The sequence below is a fragment of the Artibeus jamaicensis genome, unplaced genomic scaffold (genome assembly GCF_021234435.1).
Source record: "Artibeus jamaicensis isolate MK-2021 breed Jamaican fruit bat unplaced genomic scaffold, CSHL_Jam_final contig_444, whole genome shotgun sequence".
Classification (NCBI taxonomy): domain Eukaryota; kingdom Metazoa; phylum Chordata; class Mammalia; order Chiroptera; family Phyllostomidae; genus Artibeus; species Artibeus jamaicensis.
Genome location: NW_026521831.1, coordinates 1,489,482 through 1,507,567, shown reverse-complemented (window position 1 = coordinate 1,507,567; position 18,086 = coordinate 1,489,482). Strand labels below are relative to the sequence as shown.

At 60.1% G+C, this 18,086-nt stretch overlaps 1 protein-coding gene across 3 annotated transcripts in view; it reads right to left on the bottom strand.

Moving 5' to 3' along the window:
* Window positions 1–18,086, bottom strand: part of CDC42BPB (CDC42 binding protein kinase beta) — an 81,817-nt gene that overhangs the window by 10,381 nt on the left and 53,350 nt on the right. For all 3 annotated transcript variants that reach the window (XM_053665959.1, XM_053665958.1, XM_053665960.1), the window contains 15 exons: window positions 17,255–17,388; window positions 15,797–16,039; window positions 14,923–15,033; window positions 13,716–13,960; window positions 13,518–13,623; window positions 12,871–12,995; window positions 12,324–12,429; window positions 10,777–10,925; window positions 10,010–10,104; window positions 8,219–8,298; window positions 4,790–4,879; window positions 4,508–4,570; window positions 3,178–3,283; window positions 1,797–1,933; window positions 1,202–1,341 (listed from right to left, as the gene is read on the bottom strand). In XM_053665959.1, the coding sequence (XP_053521934.1) occupies window positions 1,202–1,341; window positions 1,797–1,933; window positions 3,178–3,283; window positions 4,508–4,570; window positions 4,790–4,879; window positions 8,219–8,298; window positions 10,010–10,104; window positions 10,777–10,925; window positions 12,324–12,429; window positions 12,871–12,995; window positions 13,518–13,623; window positions 13,716–13,960; window positions 14,923–15,033; window positions 15,797–16,039; window positions 17,255–17,388 (1,930 nt within the window). The remainder of the gene's footprint in view (window positions 1–1,201; window positions 1,342–1,796; window positions 1,934–3,177; window positions 3,284–4,507; window positions 4,571–4,789; window positions 4,880–8,218; window positions 8,299–10,009; window positions 10,105–10,776; window positions 10,926–12,323; window positions 12,430–12,870; window positions 12,996–13,517; window positions 13,624–13,715; window positions 13,961–14,922; window positions 15,034–15,796; window positions 16,040–17,254; window positions 17,389–18,086) is intronic.

Here is an 18,086-nt window from a genome sequence, read left to right as displayed (position 1 = left end):
AAACGGGGCACTCAGCAGGCCGAAAAAGACACCACCCTCCCGGACCGGCCACCCCACGGGGAGGGGTGTGTTCAGGGCCGTGCCCGTGCCGTGAGGTGGCCCCGCGCCTCTGCCTGGGTCAGAACCTGCTTCCACGGGCAGAGCCCACAGGCAACCCGCAAACCCCGAGCACACAGCTCCCATTCCTTGCAGCCATGCTGGTGACAGACTCGCCACCTCACTGAGCAGGCCCACATGTGGCTACACCCGGCAGTCCCTCTGCTGTCCCTCTGCAGGGACAAGCTGAAACCTTCTGGTGACCACGGGGCCCCATTTCCGACCCACTCCAAACCTGGGGCTCGAGCCCGGCACATTGCCCCGGGGTGTCTGCCAGTGGCCTCTGCACAGCCGGGCCAGTGCACACCGACCGACACACACACAGCAAGGGCGAGCAGGACCCCCTGCGGACTCTCCAAAAACAGAGGGCCCCCGCTGTCTGCCCCGCCCCAGGTGATGGGGAGCAGGAGCCGCTGTGCAGGGACTCGGACACATGGCTGTCCGCCAGGGCGCCTCCCAGGGCATCCCTCGCCCCCAGAACAGGGCCGGAGACTGAAGCTCCAGGCCGGGCCCTGCTCCGAGCAGGCACCAGCGTGTGCACAGTGTTCGCCCGTGCCGTCCCGTGTGGCACTGGGGGTGGGTGGCGAGGGAAGGGAGCTGGCCCGGCAGCGACAGCAGCTCTGCACGCCAGGCCCTGAGCCCACCACGCCTGCCTGTTAACATGCGTTGTTCTCACAACCGCCCTCCACCCCCATCATGTCCATTTTACAAATGGGGAGCAAAGTCAAGAGCCACGAAGGAAGGAGAGTGCTTGGCTGCCACGGAGTGTCTGCAGACAGGTCAGAGGTGCCCTCACGCAACCTGAGGCTCAAGGCTGCGGCCACAAACCCGGATACTTGTCAGGCACCAGAACACGCAACACATCTCTGGATACTGTCTACTTGTTTGGGGAGCATGTGGTTTTCTTACGTCTCACAGCCATTTGGCAAACTGTTCATTGCAAACCTACGAAGAGCAGGTGGTTTCTGGCCCACACCTGAAGTCCCCGTCGTGGACCAGCGCGGTGACAGAGGGGTGGGGTGTGACTGAGGTTAAAGGTCATCAAGCAACAGACTCTCATTTCGCTGGAACACCGGCAAGTGGGCACTTGAAGACAGGCACACACCTGAGGTCCAGCACCTGGCTGGCGACCACTCCCGGCTGGGTGGACTTCCCCTCTGGCAGGTCGTACAGGAAGAGCTTACAGTCACAGACCACCGCGTAAGCCCGCTGCCAGCCCTTCTTCACGCCGGTCGGCTTGGGGACCTACAGTCGGAGAGGTGCTGTGTCACTAGGCCAGCGAGGCCAGTGCCAACCCTGTGGGAACAGCCCCTGAAGGGCCAGGCCATGGGGGACCTGCTCATGAGGACACCGGGCCCCTCCCGCTGCTGCACAGCGTGGCCTCCCCACAGACCAGCCCCGCGCCTGGCCCAGGCTGGTGGCCAGTGCCTGGCCTAGGCCAGGAAGGTTAAGGCGCTGCTGGGGAGGACACTCCACACCCAACAGGGGACATGGGGACAAGGCGAACACCTCAGCAGACAGGCAGCCTGGGAGAGCCGCAGTGGGGGGAGTTAAAGACAAAAGGGCCCGGTGGTCTTCAGGCGGCACCTGGCGCCAGCGCCCCGTCGTCAGACGCACGGCCTGGAGGCAAGGATGGGCGGGCCGCACATATGTGTCTGGGGTCCCGGGACCCGGGGCCCCAGGGTGGGCGGGGGTCCTACCTTCACGTAGCCCTTGTAGGCAGTCCCTATGCCGCGCTGCACGTCCACACCGAGGGGCCGCTTAGACTGCTCTGGGGGGACGGGGCACACCTGGGGAGCGCTGTCGCGGCAGGACACATGGCAGGCGAACGCACACACTGCAATGAACCGACGTGGTCAGCCAACCGCGCCTGCGGCAGGCCCCGGGGACCCCACGCGGCAGCTCCTCGACACTCCCCACCGCAGCTCGGGGCTGTGGGAGCGACCTCTCAGCGTGCCCACGGGGCACAGCGAGGCTGCAAGGTGACGTGCTGTGGAAGACAGCCACACAGCTGGGTCTCTTGCTCTCCCACATGGTGAAGTTTCAAACCCATCTGACGGGTGATGGTTTCGGTGACTTACGGGGCTGGGGGAGGCTGGGTTGCCTCTGGCAGGCAGTCAACAGGCTGGCCGTGTTTAGGTTAATGATGGGGAAGGCGTGTGCCAGCATGGATGACGAGAACACAGAGCTCTTCAGCAGAGCAGTCCCACCCACTGACCAGCGAGGGGGTGCCGAGGGCTGACTCTGGCCCAGCAGTCCTGGGCATCGTGACCTGGCCACCTGCATTGTATGGGTCACATCCCCAAACGTGAGGGCCACGCTGGCCTGGGGCAAGGGCACAGCACAGGCTCAAAAAGCAGACAGTGGCTACGGTGAGGGGTGCTTCCTCCAGAGGAAAGAGGAGACGCTTGCTCTCTGCTGTGGCTGATTTTCTAAGGCAACTGTGTACTGTGGTGTCCAACCCATGGGCCACATGTGGCCTAGGATGGCTATGAATGGGGCCCAGCACAAAACCGTAAATTTACTTAAAACCTTTTCTGTGCCCTGGCTGGCGTAGCTCAGTGGATTGAGCTCGGGCCTGCGAACCACACAGGTTCGATTCCCAGCCAGGGCACATGCCTGGGTTGCGGGCCAGTTCCCGGCAGGGGACTCATGGGAGGCAACCACACACTGATGTTTCCCTCCTTCCCCTCCTCTCTAAAGATAAATAAATAAAATCTTAAAAAAACACCTTTTCTGTACTCATCAGCTTTTGCTAGTGTTTGTGCATTTAATGTGCAGCCCAAAATGACTCTTCTTTTTCCACTGCGGCCCAGAGACGCCAGAAGGTTGGACACCCCTACACACAGTACGTCCATGAGCCAAGGTCACGGACAGAGGCCTCAGTCACCCCGGACCAGAGTGTCCGCCCGCATGGTTTGGGCTCAGCTCTCAGCTCCCAGCCTCTCTGGAGCGCCATCAGAGCTGACGAAGGAGGAGCTGCCCTCAGCCGGCTCACCACCAGGCTTCACCGCAGCCCTGCCTGCCTCCAGGGACACTGCCCTCCCGAGAAGGCACCCGGCACCGCCGGCAGACACTCACCTTCGCAGGCGTAGCCCTGGCGGACGAGGCCCACCATCAGTGAGGTGCAGTGGCTGCACTGCGTGGGGCTGGAGAAGGACTTGATGCCGAACTGGTGCGCTTTGGGCTGCAGGGAGAACACCAGGGGGTGAGCGTGCATTCTGCCAAGGGCGTCAAGTTCACAACCGTCTCGAAAGGTGGAGACGTGCAGCTTCACCCTGAGGTTCATATGGTATTGGGCCATGCAGACCAATGCCTGCGGACTTAACACCCACCCAAGGAGCCAGAGCCGAAAAAACGTCACCATGTGTTTCCTACAGAGAGAAGTCTAGCACAACCACGAGGTCGGTGGGCGCGTGAGCGGGAGCAGGGCTGCCACATGCTCTGGAATAAGCCCCTGACCTCCGAGAGGCTCTGGGGGGCCTCCCAGGGCCACGTTAGGGGCTGAGCTCTCACTGGGGGCAGCCCTCCTACTCGAGACCAACAGACGTGCAAGAAACAAGCAGCAGCCCTGTTGTAACAACAGGCCCGGAAAGGCCCCGCCCCTGCTAGGAAAGGGGCGGTGGGAGGTGCTGTGTGCAACTCGGGGCGGGGTGCCTGCAGGCTGGCACTGCAGAGTCGGGGAACAGAGCCGTGGTGGGACCCCGGCAGGAGGCAGGAGGGATCAGCCCAGGACCCAAGGTTCAGGCTCCCCGACCCCTGACCGGGCAGGCCACCCGACAGTCTCAGACACGCTCAAGTGCCTCAACTCCAGTTGGCTTGGCTGTGGACAGCTAACAGCCTGCCAGAGACCAATGTCTACGATAAAGGAAATAAAGTCATCTCAGGCCAAACGTCAGCTAAGCTTGAGACTTGGACCATGTGATGCCTGGAACATTCTGATCTATGTTGAGCCTGCGTGCACTGGTGTGCACAGATTGCCAGACACATTTATGGAAAAGCACAATCATTAAGTGCACACTCAGCACAGTTCTGTTCATGTTGAGGAGGGCGCCGCTGCCCAGGTCTCTACGACTCTAGGAGCTGAGGGGTGAAGGGGACAAACCTGGCAAAGAGACTCACTGGACACAGAGCGGAGCGGCAACCTGCAGAGGGGAGGTGGGTCTGGGGAATGGAGAAAGGGGCCTGGGCTGGACGTGGACATCCCCCAGTGAGAAGGCGCTCAGGGAGCACCGGCGTGATGACGGAAACACAGGGTCCCAGCACTGCCCGGACCGTGTGCCGCCGGGAAGAAACTGTCACCAGGGCAGACGGGCTGAGTCGCTGGGTTTGCGAGAAGGACACCTGCCTCGTCCACGCAGCAGTGCCCTTCCAGGACCCAGGAGGGCCCACGGGGGAGACCACGGCCTACCTTTGGTCCAGCCAGAGTGAGGGCCTGAGGGGCGGGCGGCCTCTGCGAAGCCCGAGCTGCGTCCTGGGAGACAGGCGGGGAGAGGTGAGCGCCGCCCCAGCACTGCCGCCCCGCTTCCCTCTCCAAGTGGCCCGCAGGGAGCAGCTTTGCATTTTTAACACCCCTGGCGGTGGCAACACTGCCCCACCCTGCCCATCTCGCTGGCACACCAGCAGCGACACTGAAAGGCACACGGGGCTCAGACCCGGGGGCTGGAGGCAGGTCCAGGGGCAGCAGCCTTACTTCCTGCTGGTCGGTGCTTGCGGCCACGGGCGTCGACTGGGACACCTCCGGCTTTAGAGCCTGTGTTTCTTGCTCACTGGCTGAGCCGGTCTATAAGGAAAAAAGGTAAAGAAAGAGCGGGAGTAAAGCAGTTCATTCTGCAGAACTCAAACCCTAATGATGTGTTCTTTCTTTAAAAAGTGCATCCCTAGCCTTGGCTGGTGTGGCTGCATGGACTGAGTGCCGGCCTGGAAACCGAAGGGTCAGCGGTTTGATTCCCAGTCCAGGCACATGCCCGGGTGGCAGGCCACGTCCCCAGTCGGGGTCGTGTGAGAGCAATCGATGAAGTACTTCCCACGTTGATATTTCTCTCCCTTTCTTTATCCCTCTCTAAAAAATGAATAAAAACCAAAAAACAAAAATAAAAAGTACACTCCTTGAGGACCTGCGGTCCCAGCACGGGTTCTCATCCCTGTGGCACCAGGCGGCCGGCCCGCCCCACTCACTGTGCACTGTGGGTTCTGAGCCTGGCACGCGGCCGCTGGCTGGGTGGACTCTGCGGGCACAGCCAGGCAGCGGCAAAGGCGGAGGTCACCTGGCCTCACCTCGCCCGCAGCCCGCACCCCCTCCCCATTTAAAGGGAAGGAAGGGGAAAAGGCCGGCCCTCTGAGGTCACTCACAGGTGATTCTGCCTGTGCCTTGTAGCCTTAAGATACAGCAGCCAGAGCTTCCCGGCCTCACTGCCGGGACCAAGAGGAAACCCCGACATTGGCAGAGGTCCCCGGGCCTCCAACCAGAAGGGCTTCCCGGGAGGGTTACGACAGGGAAGCGAGGCTGTGCTGCAACAACTCGAATGAATCGTCCAATGTGCAACTGAAGCTGAAGCTTTGAAGCTAATCTAAAGCTAAAGCTGCATTCTAAAACCACTTAAAATTGGCCATATTTTAACAACTACTCCCGACACCAGACCAACACCGCCCCATCGAAGGCTACTACTATGTCCACCTACTACTGTGTCCACCTACTACTGTGTCCACCTACTACTGTGTCCACCTACTACTGTGTCCACCTACTACTGCGTCCACCTACTACTGTGTCCACCTACTACTGTGTCCACCTACTACTACGTCCCCCGATGCTCAAACCCCGTTCCCGTGGGCGGGAGTATCGTGAGCACTGGCGCTTTGCGGGGACGCAGACGAGCGAGCAGAAGGCACCCATTTACAGCTGTACCTGGTGCCCCAGAGGAAAGCCCACCCAGCCCGACCAGAGAAACACTCTGCAGCAGCTGCAGTTAGTCCGGCGGCTCACGCAAGCCCGCACACGACCACGCTGCCAGCTCCGGATGGGTTTGCAATCAACTTCACAAGGGAAAGGCTGGGTCACTCAGCTGACAAAGTACGCTGACTGCCTAAGCGAATTTCTCCCAGGTAACCTGATTGTTACCACGAACGGCCGCACTGGTTTCATTTAGCTGCTGGCTGATCGGAAGGATGCGAACTGAGGGAGGAGGCGCCCCCGTCGAGCCGTGAGCACAGCCACAGGGGCACCAGGGGCTGACTTCTTCCCCAGCAGCTGGCCGACAGGGTGGGGAGACACAGCAACCCTGTCCCCCGGTAACCACCTGTGTGAGGGCCTGGTTTCCTCATGAACGGAATGTGGGCGGGGGCCAAACTCCTGAAAGGCGTCCCCAGTCCGACCCCACCCTGGCTGAGGGCAACGCTCTCCACTGAGTAAACGTCCTCTCTCCTCAAGCCAGCGTTGTTCAAGAACGACGGAAATTAGCCACAAAAAGGTGGACACGCTGGCTGCAGAACACGGGGGGCCGACCTCGGCCCCCCTGCAGGCTGCAGCGCCATCCAGTGACGAGGGTCCAGCCAGAAGCCACCTGTAGAGCCATGACATCACAGAGAAGCCGCTGCTTTCCTGGCCATCGCCCCCCAGTTAACAGTCCCAGTCTTTGGCCACCGCAGAGGGGTCTGGCCCTGCAGTGGCAGAAAAGGCCAGGGCAGCAAGAAGCTGTGACAGAATGTGAGGAAGAGGCCCGGTGCGCCACTGAGTTCCTGCACCTGCTTCTTATACACGGAGGACACAGGGGAGGACGGACGCGGCCAATCTCACCAAAACCGTCTCAGCAGACGAATGGAACAGCTGTGCACCCAGAGGACGCGTGCAAACCTGCGTGGGTTTTGTAAAAACTGACCTAGGCAGGAGTCACTAGCCCACTGGCGAAGGCTGCTAGTGACGGCTCCCGGGGGCCTGTCCTGCATTGCCCCTCCTCGACCAATGCGCAATGTCAGCATGGCCGACCCTGGTGGGCAGCTTCCACGGGGCATGGGGTCCGCATCCCTCCTGGGCAGAGCTCCCACCAGATGTCCGGCCCAGACCTAACCCAGGGAACACCAGACAGACCCAAACTGCTGGACACTGCATAGGACAACTGGTCTGGACATGCTGAAAACGCCCACGTCCCACCCAAAGGGGCAGGGGAGGTGGGGGCGCCCTGCCTTTCCAACAGGACAAGCCGGTGGGGCCCTGAGCTCTGGCTGGACCCAGTGCTGGTCAGTGCCACACTGTGCACACGACAAGGACGTCGTGGTCAGGCAGGGTGGCTGGGACCTCAGGACACACAGTCTGAAGTGCCCCACATCACGGGGGCTCATTGCTCAACACCAGCAAGCTCCGGGAAGGTCTGTGTGTGCTAGGGGACAGCAGGGACATGCTTGTGGCACGAGGCCGGACGAGGTGCCAGTGCTCACCGGACAGTTGCTTCAACTTCACCACAAGTGCAAAGTTTTCAGTAAAAAGTGGGAAAACCCACAAAAACAAAGAGTTCCCAGAGGTCCCAGGAATGAGCTCCGGTTCCATGATTTTAACCTGTCCTGCTGTGTGGGGCTCCTAGCGAGGGGCGCACTGCTGTTTCTGGAACAAGTGGAAAGACCGCCACACCCCCACGGCTGGCCCTTCACAACGACGCTCCCGAGGACAGAACCCACCCCCCACCCCCAGGTGCCTCGGCAGGACTTTCTCAGGAGCCGCCTCCTTCCACCCCCGACGGAGCCACCGGCACAGCCCTGCAGGAGTTGCCAAAAGGAGGCTGCTGCCGACCCAGCCTCCCTCTGTGGCAGTGGGAGGGTCTGCACAGGACGCCCGCAGCACTCCCTGCTCTGGCAGAGGCCGGGCGGACGTCCTCCCTGAAGACACTGCACACCCGCTGACCCAACTTTCACTCGACTCCCGGGAGCCTCTCCTCAAGCATTCCCAGTACCCGAGCGTCTACACCCACACACCCGACTCCGGGTCAGGTGGCAGGGTTGACGACAGGGTCAGCGTGACCAAGGCAGAGAGTCCGGCGCTGACGCGCTGCTGAGTCTTGCGGTGCCCGGGCAGCCGGATGACACCGCACGGTCTCCGACAGGTCCCTGCTCCCTCTGCAGGACAGTTACTCACGCGGAACGCCAGGTCGTGGGCCAGAGGCGCAGCGTTGAAGTACTCGAAGACGGAGTCCTGGAGATCTGGGAGTTTGAGTCCTGCGAGAAAGAGGCCTCGGGTCAGGGCACAAACGTCCAAAACTGCCCTGCGCCGGGACGGGGAGGGGACAGCGTCCGACAGGTGGACGAGACGGCGCAGCGCCAGACAGGTGAGGGGAGAGTGTGCTGTGGAGAGTAAACAAAGATGACTCTCTCGGAAATCTCCGAGGAGGAGGGGGCCCGGGGTCAGACCAGGGGTCGTGGCCGTCTCGGGTGTGGGAAGAACACTGGGGAGTCGGCAGCTTTCCAACAACTGGCCCTGAACAACCGGCCACAGGACGAAGGGACGAAGACAGGCTGGACCCGCGCCCCAAGCTGCGCATCAGCACGACTTCCACATGGATCGGTCAGGCTGGACCCGCCCCACAAGCTGCGCATCAGCACGACTTCCACATGGATCGGCCAGGAAGCTGCGTCTTAGAAAATGAAACCACCTGGCTGGTGTAGCTCAGTGGACCACACGATCGCGGTTCGATTCCCAGTCAGGGCACATGCCTGGGTTGCAGGCCAGTTCCCAGCAGGGGACTCACGAGAGGCAACCACACATTGATGTTTCTTTCCCTCTCTCCTTCCCTTCCTCTCTAAAGATAAATAAATAAAATCTTTAAAAAAAAAAGAAAATGAAACCACACGTGTGACAGGGAAAACACGGGTGAAAATTATCTGAACAACCGGGGATGCAGGAGTATCTCCCTGTGACAAAAGGGGGGAAATCTGACACACAAACTTTTTAAAAACCTTATGCATCCCCTCCGAAATCATTAAAGACAACTGGCGAGAATATTTGCAACTTCTGTCACAAACGCAGGCTGTGATCCTCCATAAAGCTTCTGAGGATTAAGAAAAAGACTTAGAGCCCTGGCTGGTGTAGCTCAGTGGATTGAGCACGGGCCTGTGAACCAGAGGATCGCGGTTCAATTCCCAGTCAGGGCACATGCCTGGGTTGCAGGCCAGTTCCCAGCAGGGGACACATGAGAGGCAACCACACATTGATATTTTTCTCCCTCTCTCCCTCTCTAAAGATAAATAAGTAAAACCTAAAAAAAAAAAAAAAAAAAAAAAGACTTAACGACTTGTGGTTTTTCAAACGGGCAAACTCACACACAGGTAAGTCACAGGTTAAGAACAGCGGCCCCCACACGTGTGGAAAGATGCTCCGCCTTGCTCAGGACGCAAAAACACAAACCAGGTCCACGCCGCGGTGCCGCCCTCGCCAGGGTGTCTGGCCACACCTGGCAGGCGGGCAGGACCCCGCGCCGCGGCAGGGACACGGACATGCCGGCGTCTGCGGCAGGGGCCAGCGACACCCAGGTGCAGGCTGACCCCCAGACCGACAGTCCATGTCTGGGCGTGAGTCCCCGAGGCCACGCATGGGGCCAGTCACGCACGCTGAGCTCTGTGACAGCGAAGGCGGAGTGGCCGACACCCAGCCCCCAGGGCCGGCGCAGAGAGCGCTGAGGGCGTGAAGTCTCATTACACTCCCACGTACCTGCTCTGTTCTCAAGACAAGGGAAGGGAAGGGAAGGGTCGACCAGGAACTGGGGGTAACTTTGGGGAGGGGATCATTCAGAATTTTGGCTCTGGGATGAGTAACTGCTTTCTTTATGTAACTAAAAACTATTAAACCTAAAAGAAATTAAATGCAAAATAAAACCATTTCATCAAAACAGGCTCATACTTAAAAATGCAAAAACTTGTAACTTTAACTTACCAGTATCTGCTCTAAACTTTTCTTCTATCTTCTTCTTCAAAACTTCCATTTCTTCTAACAGCTCTCTATTTTTGGTCTCCGAATCCTTCAGTTTACTAAAACAAGAAAACGGCGGCTTTAGGTCACCCACGGGCTGGCTCCGCGTGCAGGTGGTGGGGGCAGGGGCTCATCTACGGGGAAAGTGCCGGAATGGGGCCGGCCCCACAAACACTGCTGGGCAGACCCGTGGGCCACCCTACAGGGGCCAGCCTGTCCGCTTAGCACACTATGCACAGTGCACACGTCAACATTATGAACAAGGACTTAAAAATCCCCGTTTAGAAAACGTATCTCATGGAGCTAATGGAGTTTTGGACATTCCTGATATCTTTGGGGACAAGTCCTCCGTCATCTGAGGACACTGGGCCCAGGTGACCCAGCCATCAGGCCGGGAAGTGCTCCACTGTGGCCAGGGTGGTGGGCTGACGCCTGCTGAGTGCTACCATCTGCCTAAACTTGGACGTCTCGTGGTCCGAGTTTTCGTGGAGGAGATACGCACAGTCTGCAGAGGTCACCATCTGCCAGGACTCGCGCAGCAGGCCAGCCCAGCCCAGCACCAAGGGGACCTGCCATCGAGTCCTGGCCCCGCACCCACCCATGCGTGGGTGGTGCCTGCCTGCACCTCTGCCCGTCACTCTAAGTGAGGGGAGCGAGGGTGCAGCCACGAGGACAGCTGGGACACGCCGGAGGCCCCGCTCCTGTGCAGAACCAGGCGGCAGGACCAGCACCTTTCAAAGGAGAGGTTCGCGTCCTTGACCTTCCTCAGCTCCTCCTGAACCAGCTGCTTGGCCCGGATCTCGGCCTCGAGGGCAGACTGCAGCTCCAGCCGCGCGGACATGTCCAGCTTCTGACTGCGGCGCACCTTCCAAAGCGGATCCTGCAGACACAGGTTCAGACAGCGAGAACACACTGTAAGCCACCAACGTAACAATTCGCATTTTTCTGACTTTCCACTTTCTTCATCATATTCAGATATCGCCTCTCAAATGTTAACAAAGTCCACCGTGTCTGACTTTCTTTTTTTACGGCCTTTAATCTTTCTCGGGTTTTCTGAAGAATCCCCTTCTTCACGCTTTTACAACACCGTGAGCCCTACGGGGTGACTTGCATTCGGCCACCAGACCCTCACAGACCTAAGTGCATTATGGGGCCCTTTCCATCTTACTCCCCACATCCCAAACATCTGCCGCTTCTCCGTCCTAGGAACTGCGTCCCTCTTCGCCAACTGCTCCTACTCCGAAAACGGAAGCAGGGGGAGCGTGAGAGCGGAGCTGCCGCTGCGCAGGCACCTGCCCAAGTGCAGCCCCCTTCCCCCCGCCCCCCGCTCACTGGGGTGGCCCACGCGGCCCCCCGACTCTCAGGGGCGGTAAAGGCCTGCGGAGGCACTGTTTTTAAAGTCTTCTCTGAGCAGAGCTGAGAGTTCTCATTCTCCTTACTCCACAGTGAGGGCAAGGAAGCTAGCAGGCACACTCCCCCATCATCAGTCAGAAGGGGGTGCAGGGCAGAGGGCGACTGGAGACACTGTGACCTCGATCGAGGTGGGGAAATCTCAGGGGCCCGCCCACGACTGCGTCCTGGGTGGCCGTGTGCGAGGATCAGCGAGTGCACAGCACACCGCTGGGGAGAAGGGGAACTGTGTCCTCATCCCAGCTGCCCTTCAGCAGGGAACATCTACACAGTATTTTGCAACAAGATCTCAGACGCCGTCTCGCTAACGGGCCCTGGGCCGGCACCCTGTCCTCTTCTCTGAGGCTTGTGCACACGCGTCATTCACGGTTGTTCCTAAAGGCACCATGTACATAAACGTGACCCATGACCGAAAGAAAACAGCTGAAATTCACCGATTGCTCTAACCGGTGTTCACAAACCTAAAATCTAAAAATCAACACTGTTTCCGATCCCAGGGCCAAAGCGTGTCTTTAAAGAGCACGCAGAGAAATGCAGACGAGAGGGAACTCGGCTGATGGGGTCCCAAGCAGCCCCAAGCTCGCCATGCTCCCTGGTGCTTGAAACGCAGGCCGCTGGCCAGTGGCTCAGGTTAGCCACACGACCCCTTGAGGACAGACCCTGTGCGGCTCACTGGCGCCCGCTCTGGAGCCAGGGTTTGGCGACCATGGCAAAACGACTCAGAAGCACAGGGAGGCTGATTTCCCGGGAACGATGCTGGCGTTCCACAAACTGGCCTTTCCCACCAAAAGAGCCAGCGTGGCACTTAACTGTGGAGGCCACCACAGAGGCCCCTGGCGAAAGAACATGGCTGCAGGACAAGACCCACCAGTGTCCTCGAGCCCAGGCTGCAGCTCCTCAACGCCTCCAGCTCTTCCGTCATCTTGGAAGCAAGAGCCTGCAGATAGCCGCGTGCGTCTTTCTCGTCGCTGACCCTGCAGGAGGGGGTGTGGGTGAGTGTCCAGAGCCCAGAGAGGAGGAGTGTGTCTCGCCCCTGCAGGCCCCAGGAGCCTATCACCAGACAGCAGTCACCCATGAGAGTGTCCTCGGGCAGAGGCTGGTCCCCGCCCTCCCCTTGGTCTTCCGTCCTTGTGTGGCGTTTCATAGAAGCTGCACCCCCGCCTCAAGGACAGCGTGCGTCCCTGCACAGCCTGACCCCCAGCTTCAGCGACCTGGGGCGCTATTTCTCCGCCTTCATCCAATGTGAAGGCCACTGGCAGAACTGTGCCCCTAGACCTCAGTGGTCAGGGGACACAGCGGTGAGACCTGTGCCGAGCCCGCAGAGCACACAGGACAGGCTTGGAGGGGCGGCGGCAGGAGCTGGGCAGGGTGCAGGCGCCCCTGGCCGCCGCCCCCGGGGCGTGGCCTGCACGCACCACTGGATGATCTCCGCGATCTGGGCTTCCCAGTGGGCCACCGACTCCTTCTTGGCTGCCAGGTCCTGCAGCTCGTCCTCCAGCTGTCTGTTCTGGGCTGTGAGTTTGTCCACAAAGGCGCAGAGCTGAAATGACACAAGTGTGCCACACAACGTGTCCGGTGGCACCCGGTCCAGAGGCCACCATTAAAACTAGGAGTGCTTTTGAAGACTTGTAAAGTTTCCCTCAACCAAGTTCAGGACGTGGACTTCTGATTGTACTTAAGTCGCATTTCAATGATGATCTGAACTTAGAAAATAGAGCTAGTGATTTCGGGTAATCAGTAGCTTTTAACCTAATGCAAACATCCCACTTGAAAGATCAAATATATCACTACTTAAGTCTTTTTTAAACATTAATTTTTGAGGAGGGGGAATACTGATTTGTTGTTCCACTTATTTATTCACTGGCTGATTCTTGTATGTGCCCTGGTCAGACTTTGAACCCTCAACCTTGGCAAATCGGGACGATGCTCCAACCAACTGAGCTACTGGCCAGGGCCCTATTACTTCATCTGGAAATAAAAATACTTAAACTGCCGCACTTCCCACACAAAAGAGAGAAAACGCTGCGGCTCCGCGAGGCGACAGCCTGGGCGTGTGCGTTACCCGCTCCTTCTCCGCCGTCAGCTTCCTGTGCTCCTCTCGCAGCGAGGCCCTCTCGCGCTCGTACTTGTCCCGGACGGCGCCCACGGCCTCCTCCAGCTCGCTGTGCCTGAGGAGGGCGGGAGCGCGCTCAGCCCGCAGTCCCCACCGCGCCCGTGCTCGGGCTGCAGCCTGAGCACCGAGGGGCTCGGGAGAACCTACCGCTCACGCTTGGACTTCTCCAGCTTGTCCTTCAGCACTAAGACTTCTTTCTGCAGGGCCAGCTGGTGGCTCTCGGAGTCGTGCACCTCCTTCTTCACAGTCTTCACTTCCAGCACGTGCGAGGCTTCGCGTCTGACCAATTCTTCTTCGTAAAATAAGACTTTCTTCTCGAGCTCGGATTTTATTTTGGAAATCTCCTGCTGATGTTCTAAGGAGGTACCTGGTCCGTGGCCACCTTGATTCATCTGAAGGTGAAGGTTAAAGTCAGTCACACACCTCTGCACCCTCTCGAGGGTCACGCTGCTGTCACCCCTCCACATGTGGGCACTTGGGGTGCTGCTTCCTTTGCCCTTCCGATGACAGACACCACCCCGTCCTTCTCATACCCACAGGGCAGATTTTGGGGTGACGGCATCCACCCTGCAGGAGGAACACACCTGACCTGTCAGGGACCCAAGGGGCAGTGTCACACTGACAAGAATGGCCTGCTCACTCCCACACAGTGTCCCCCTGTGGGCCAACTCAGCGCCAGGCACCCTGTGGCACAGGGCTCAGTGACGCCTCTGCTCTCGCAGGGCAGAGGGGGAAAGACGGGAGACAAGCCAGCAGACAAACGACAAGACAACGCAAGGTTACATGATGGAGAAGAGGGTGTGGTGTGACCTGCTTGGCTGGACCAGGTGGCAGCAAGGCCAGTGGAGAGGAGTTGCCCGGGGCCCGGGGACAGGAGGGAGCGGGCAGCCCTGTCCTCTCTGTTCAGACGTGGAGACCAGGCTCAGCGGGGGAAGGACCTGGGGCCTGGAGGCTCCCTGGGACCCGGCTCATACCGCACCCTGCACCCTGCCTCTGGCCACAGACGACTAGCTTGTCTCTTCCTTGCAAGTGGCAGGACATGAGCTTAAGGCACTTCTCCAGAGGGGGCCGTGAACAGAGAGGCGCGGGCTGGGAGAAGGGTGCGGTGTGGGCTCGCAGGGGCACGCTGCAAGCGGCCCGACTGTCCTCTGGGGAGAGAAGGGACCGCGCCTGGCTCCTGCAGGCTCAGGCTGCCACGAAGGCAGGTTCCCGGCCCCCTCCGGCCCCAGTGCATCCGGAGCTGCCTGGCGATGTCGTGTCCCAACGAGCACCACACTTGGGACGAGCGGGCCACGGGAGAGTCAGTGAGGGGCGCCTGTGGCCGCAGGAACAATCAGGCCCCGCCCGGCTCTACCTTGAGGGCCGCCAGCTCACTCTCCATCTGCTTGGAGAGGCTCTCGCTGCGCTCTCGGAGCTGGCGCTCCTTGGAGGCCTCGGCCGCGGCGTCCTCCAGCTGTGCCTCCAGCTGCAACACAGGGGACGCGCTGCTCAGGGACGGCGAGCAGGCTCCTCGCAACACCCCCCCCCCCAAAGAGGCTCCAAGCAAACAAAATCCGGGAGGGTCTCTAATCCCTCTTTCTCAGACTTCATCACAAGTAAAAGACTGAAATACATCTCAGGGCTTGACTGGAATGGCTGGTTAGAAAAAAAAAAAAAAGAAGAAGAGAGAGAGAGAAGCTTAAAATCTAATTCAAACTGATAACTCGATAAGAAACCTCAAGTCAAGACAGTGACTGACGGAAACAAGTACTCTGCCACCTGTGGGACCTGGACTCATTTCAGTGGCTAACGTCAGACCCACGCACACGAAAGCTCTTTGGGGACTCGCTCACCAGCACGGCTGAGGCCTGCCAGACTGAGCTGACGCAGGGCTTGCCGGCCGACACTGGCCCTGGCCCGCCGCCCCACACAGCCAGGTGCGCACGGCCCCGCGAGCCGCCCGCACCCCGTTGGGTGCGTGTGTGCTGCAGCCCCTGGGCATCGACACGCTGCCTGTCTGCTTCCACAGGGAGTTTTAAACGCCACTGGACTCTCCTTCAAGCTCACAGACAGGGGCAGCGGGCTGAGAACTACAAAACAAGTGCCTGCCAGATGGACCCACTGGGCCTCACGTAAAACTCAGGATCTGCTGTGAAGTACCCGATGTGACCAGGGCAGCTGCCTTTTGAAAAGCGTCTGTTACACCCCACAGGAGTCAATCACTGCGGCCCGGGACGCGGCCCGGCTACCTCCTTCCTGAGCTTCTCGGACTTGCGGATCTCCTGCCGCATGGAGTCGACCTTCTGCATGGCGGCCTCCACCTCCTCCTCCTTGTCGCGCAGCTGCCGGGACGCCTTCTGCTTCTGGGAGCGGAGCTCGGCCGCCCGCTCGTTGAGCTCCGCGAGCTCCTGCAGGGCCAGCTTCCGCTGCTGCTGGGCCTCCCTGAGCTCTCTGGCCTGGGACTTCAGGCGCTCCGAAGTGTCGGCCAGTTGCTGAACAAGAAGAACGACAGGGGTCCGACGTCTGTGTAACAAGGGTGTGGGGGACGGCACGTGCTGGCTGCGGACGGCAGCGCAGTCCTGGAGCCCTCCCGCCTCACACGGCCCCGGCGCCAGACACAGCCCGGCCTGCCCGCACAGCCACGTGCAGCTGGGACGTGCACCTGAGCCAAGGTGCTGAGCCGACCCCGCTCCAGAGGAGCCTCCACCTCAGGTGGAGCGGCACCATCACACCCTCGCGCACGGCAGCCAGTCTGGCTCAGCCACGCCTGCCTCTGTGCTGCCCATGGAACAAAGGCAGACAAGGCACGAGTGTGGTCACTCACCTCACTGCTCAGACACAGCGGGACTGGGGGCTGCGAGTTACAGAAACACTTAGGAACCCGACCAGAGTCAAGAACTGCAAACACGTGTGCTAGGCCGCTCTTCACTGGAGTCTGCAGCATGGACACCACTGTCCCCTGCACTGCACTGACCTCGCCACCTGGCAACTGGCCCCTCAACAACCAGGCTGCTTGCCCCAGGGCACCCAATGAACGAGCCTGGAAGCGGCAGGACTGGACCAGGTAGGGGCAGCCCCTGCTGTGGAGAGGGGAGCGCCCGCCCCAGGCCCCAGCCAGCGCAGTGGGGCCTGCTGTGACATGTGGGAGCGGAATGGTCCCCACCTGGGGACCAAATAGACCGAGAGGCCCCGAGGGGCTCAGGAAACACCAAGTGCTGGGACACCAGGGTGGGCCCCCCAACGAGAGACCAGACCACAGCCTAGGCCCCAAGGCCTGAGTGTGCGCCTGAGCGTGCTGGCAGGAGCTCCGCCCTACGTGTGCACACACCGCGGCTGAGCCCACAGTCGGCCACGTCTGACAAATCCAACGGCCTCTTCGGGGGGGACTCTGGGAGGAGAGCACAGAGGCCACTGCGGGGTGGCCCGGACCAGTGGGACAGGCGCACAGCCAGCAGGGCCTGTGACTGGGGCCCCCAAGACACAGGGAAACCCTCTCATCTGGAGCCACCACGTCCCAACCATCCGTGTGGCAGGGTGCAGTGGAGCCTGAGGATGACGGCAGCAGCTTATGTGCCATCTGCCTGGGGCTGACGGTCATCGTGCAGCAGGGCCCTGGGGCCGGGGCTGCCGTGGGAGCCGCAGGCCATACAGCCGGCACACAGCCCTGCCCCCGTGTGCCACGCTGCTGGGCCGAGCCGGGCCCCTACCTTGTGGAGGTCCTCCTTCTCCTGCCGCACCACGCGATGCTGCTTCTCCAGGCCTTTCAGCCGAAGTGCAACGCTCTCATGCTCTGGGTGGACTGTCCCCGGGCCCTCCAGCTGTCGCTCGAGCCTGCTGCAGTCTAAGCAAAGGAGAAGATAGATGGGGCTCCCTCACTCGAAAGGGCCTCGTGCTCTGACTCACCGACAGTGAGCACAAGTGGCCCCTACATACCCATGTCATTTAGAGGCTGTCTGACTGTCCCACGTGGCACTGTGCCACCAGGACACTCACAGGACCCCACTCGGACCCCGTGGGACTGTGCCTCTGGTGGTGCCCACCTCCTGCCTCCTCTTTGCACACCAGCGGAGCTGGCACAGTGCTACCCAGGGTGGCAAGAGCTTTTACTGAAAACCAGGCCCCACCGAGCCTTCACTGGGCCAGGATGGCAGCAGATGCCGCAGCTTACTCACCGAGGGGTCACCTGCAGCATCGAGTCAGGTCAGGGGTCAAGGATTGAAAGTGATTTGGGTCTTTAGGAACCTGATGACCCAGGAACCACAGAGAAGACGGGACCGTGGACCTAGCAGCTAAAATGGTGAGACGCGGGGCCCGGCAGAGAGAGCTCGAGAAAGTAGTTCTGGAAGAGACGTCTGCCAAGATGGGGCAGTAGGTGGAGACACTCTGCCTTCTCGCACAACCAAGTTTAAAAACAACAAAGTTTTAGCAACAAAAACGCAGCCAAACCACAGAAAATTGAACTACACGGAAGCCAACAACAAACTCTTCAGCCAAACCGGTAAGAGGGGCAGAGCTAGCAACAGAGCGGGGTCAGGTGAG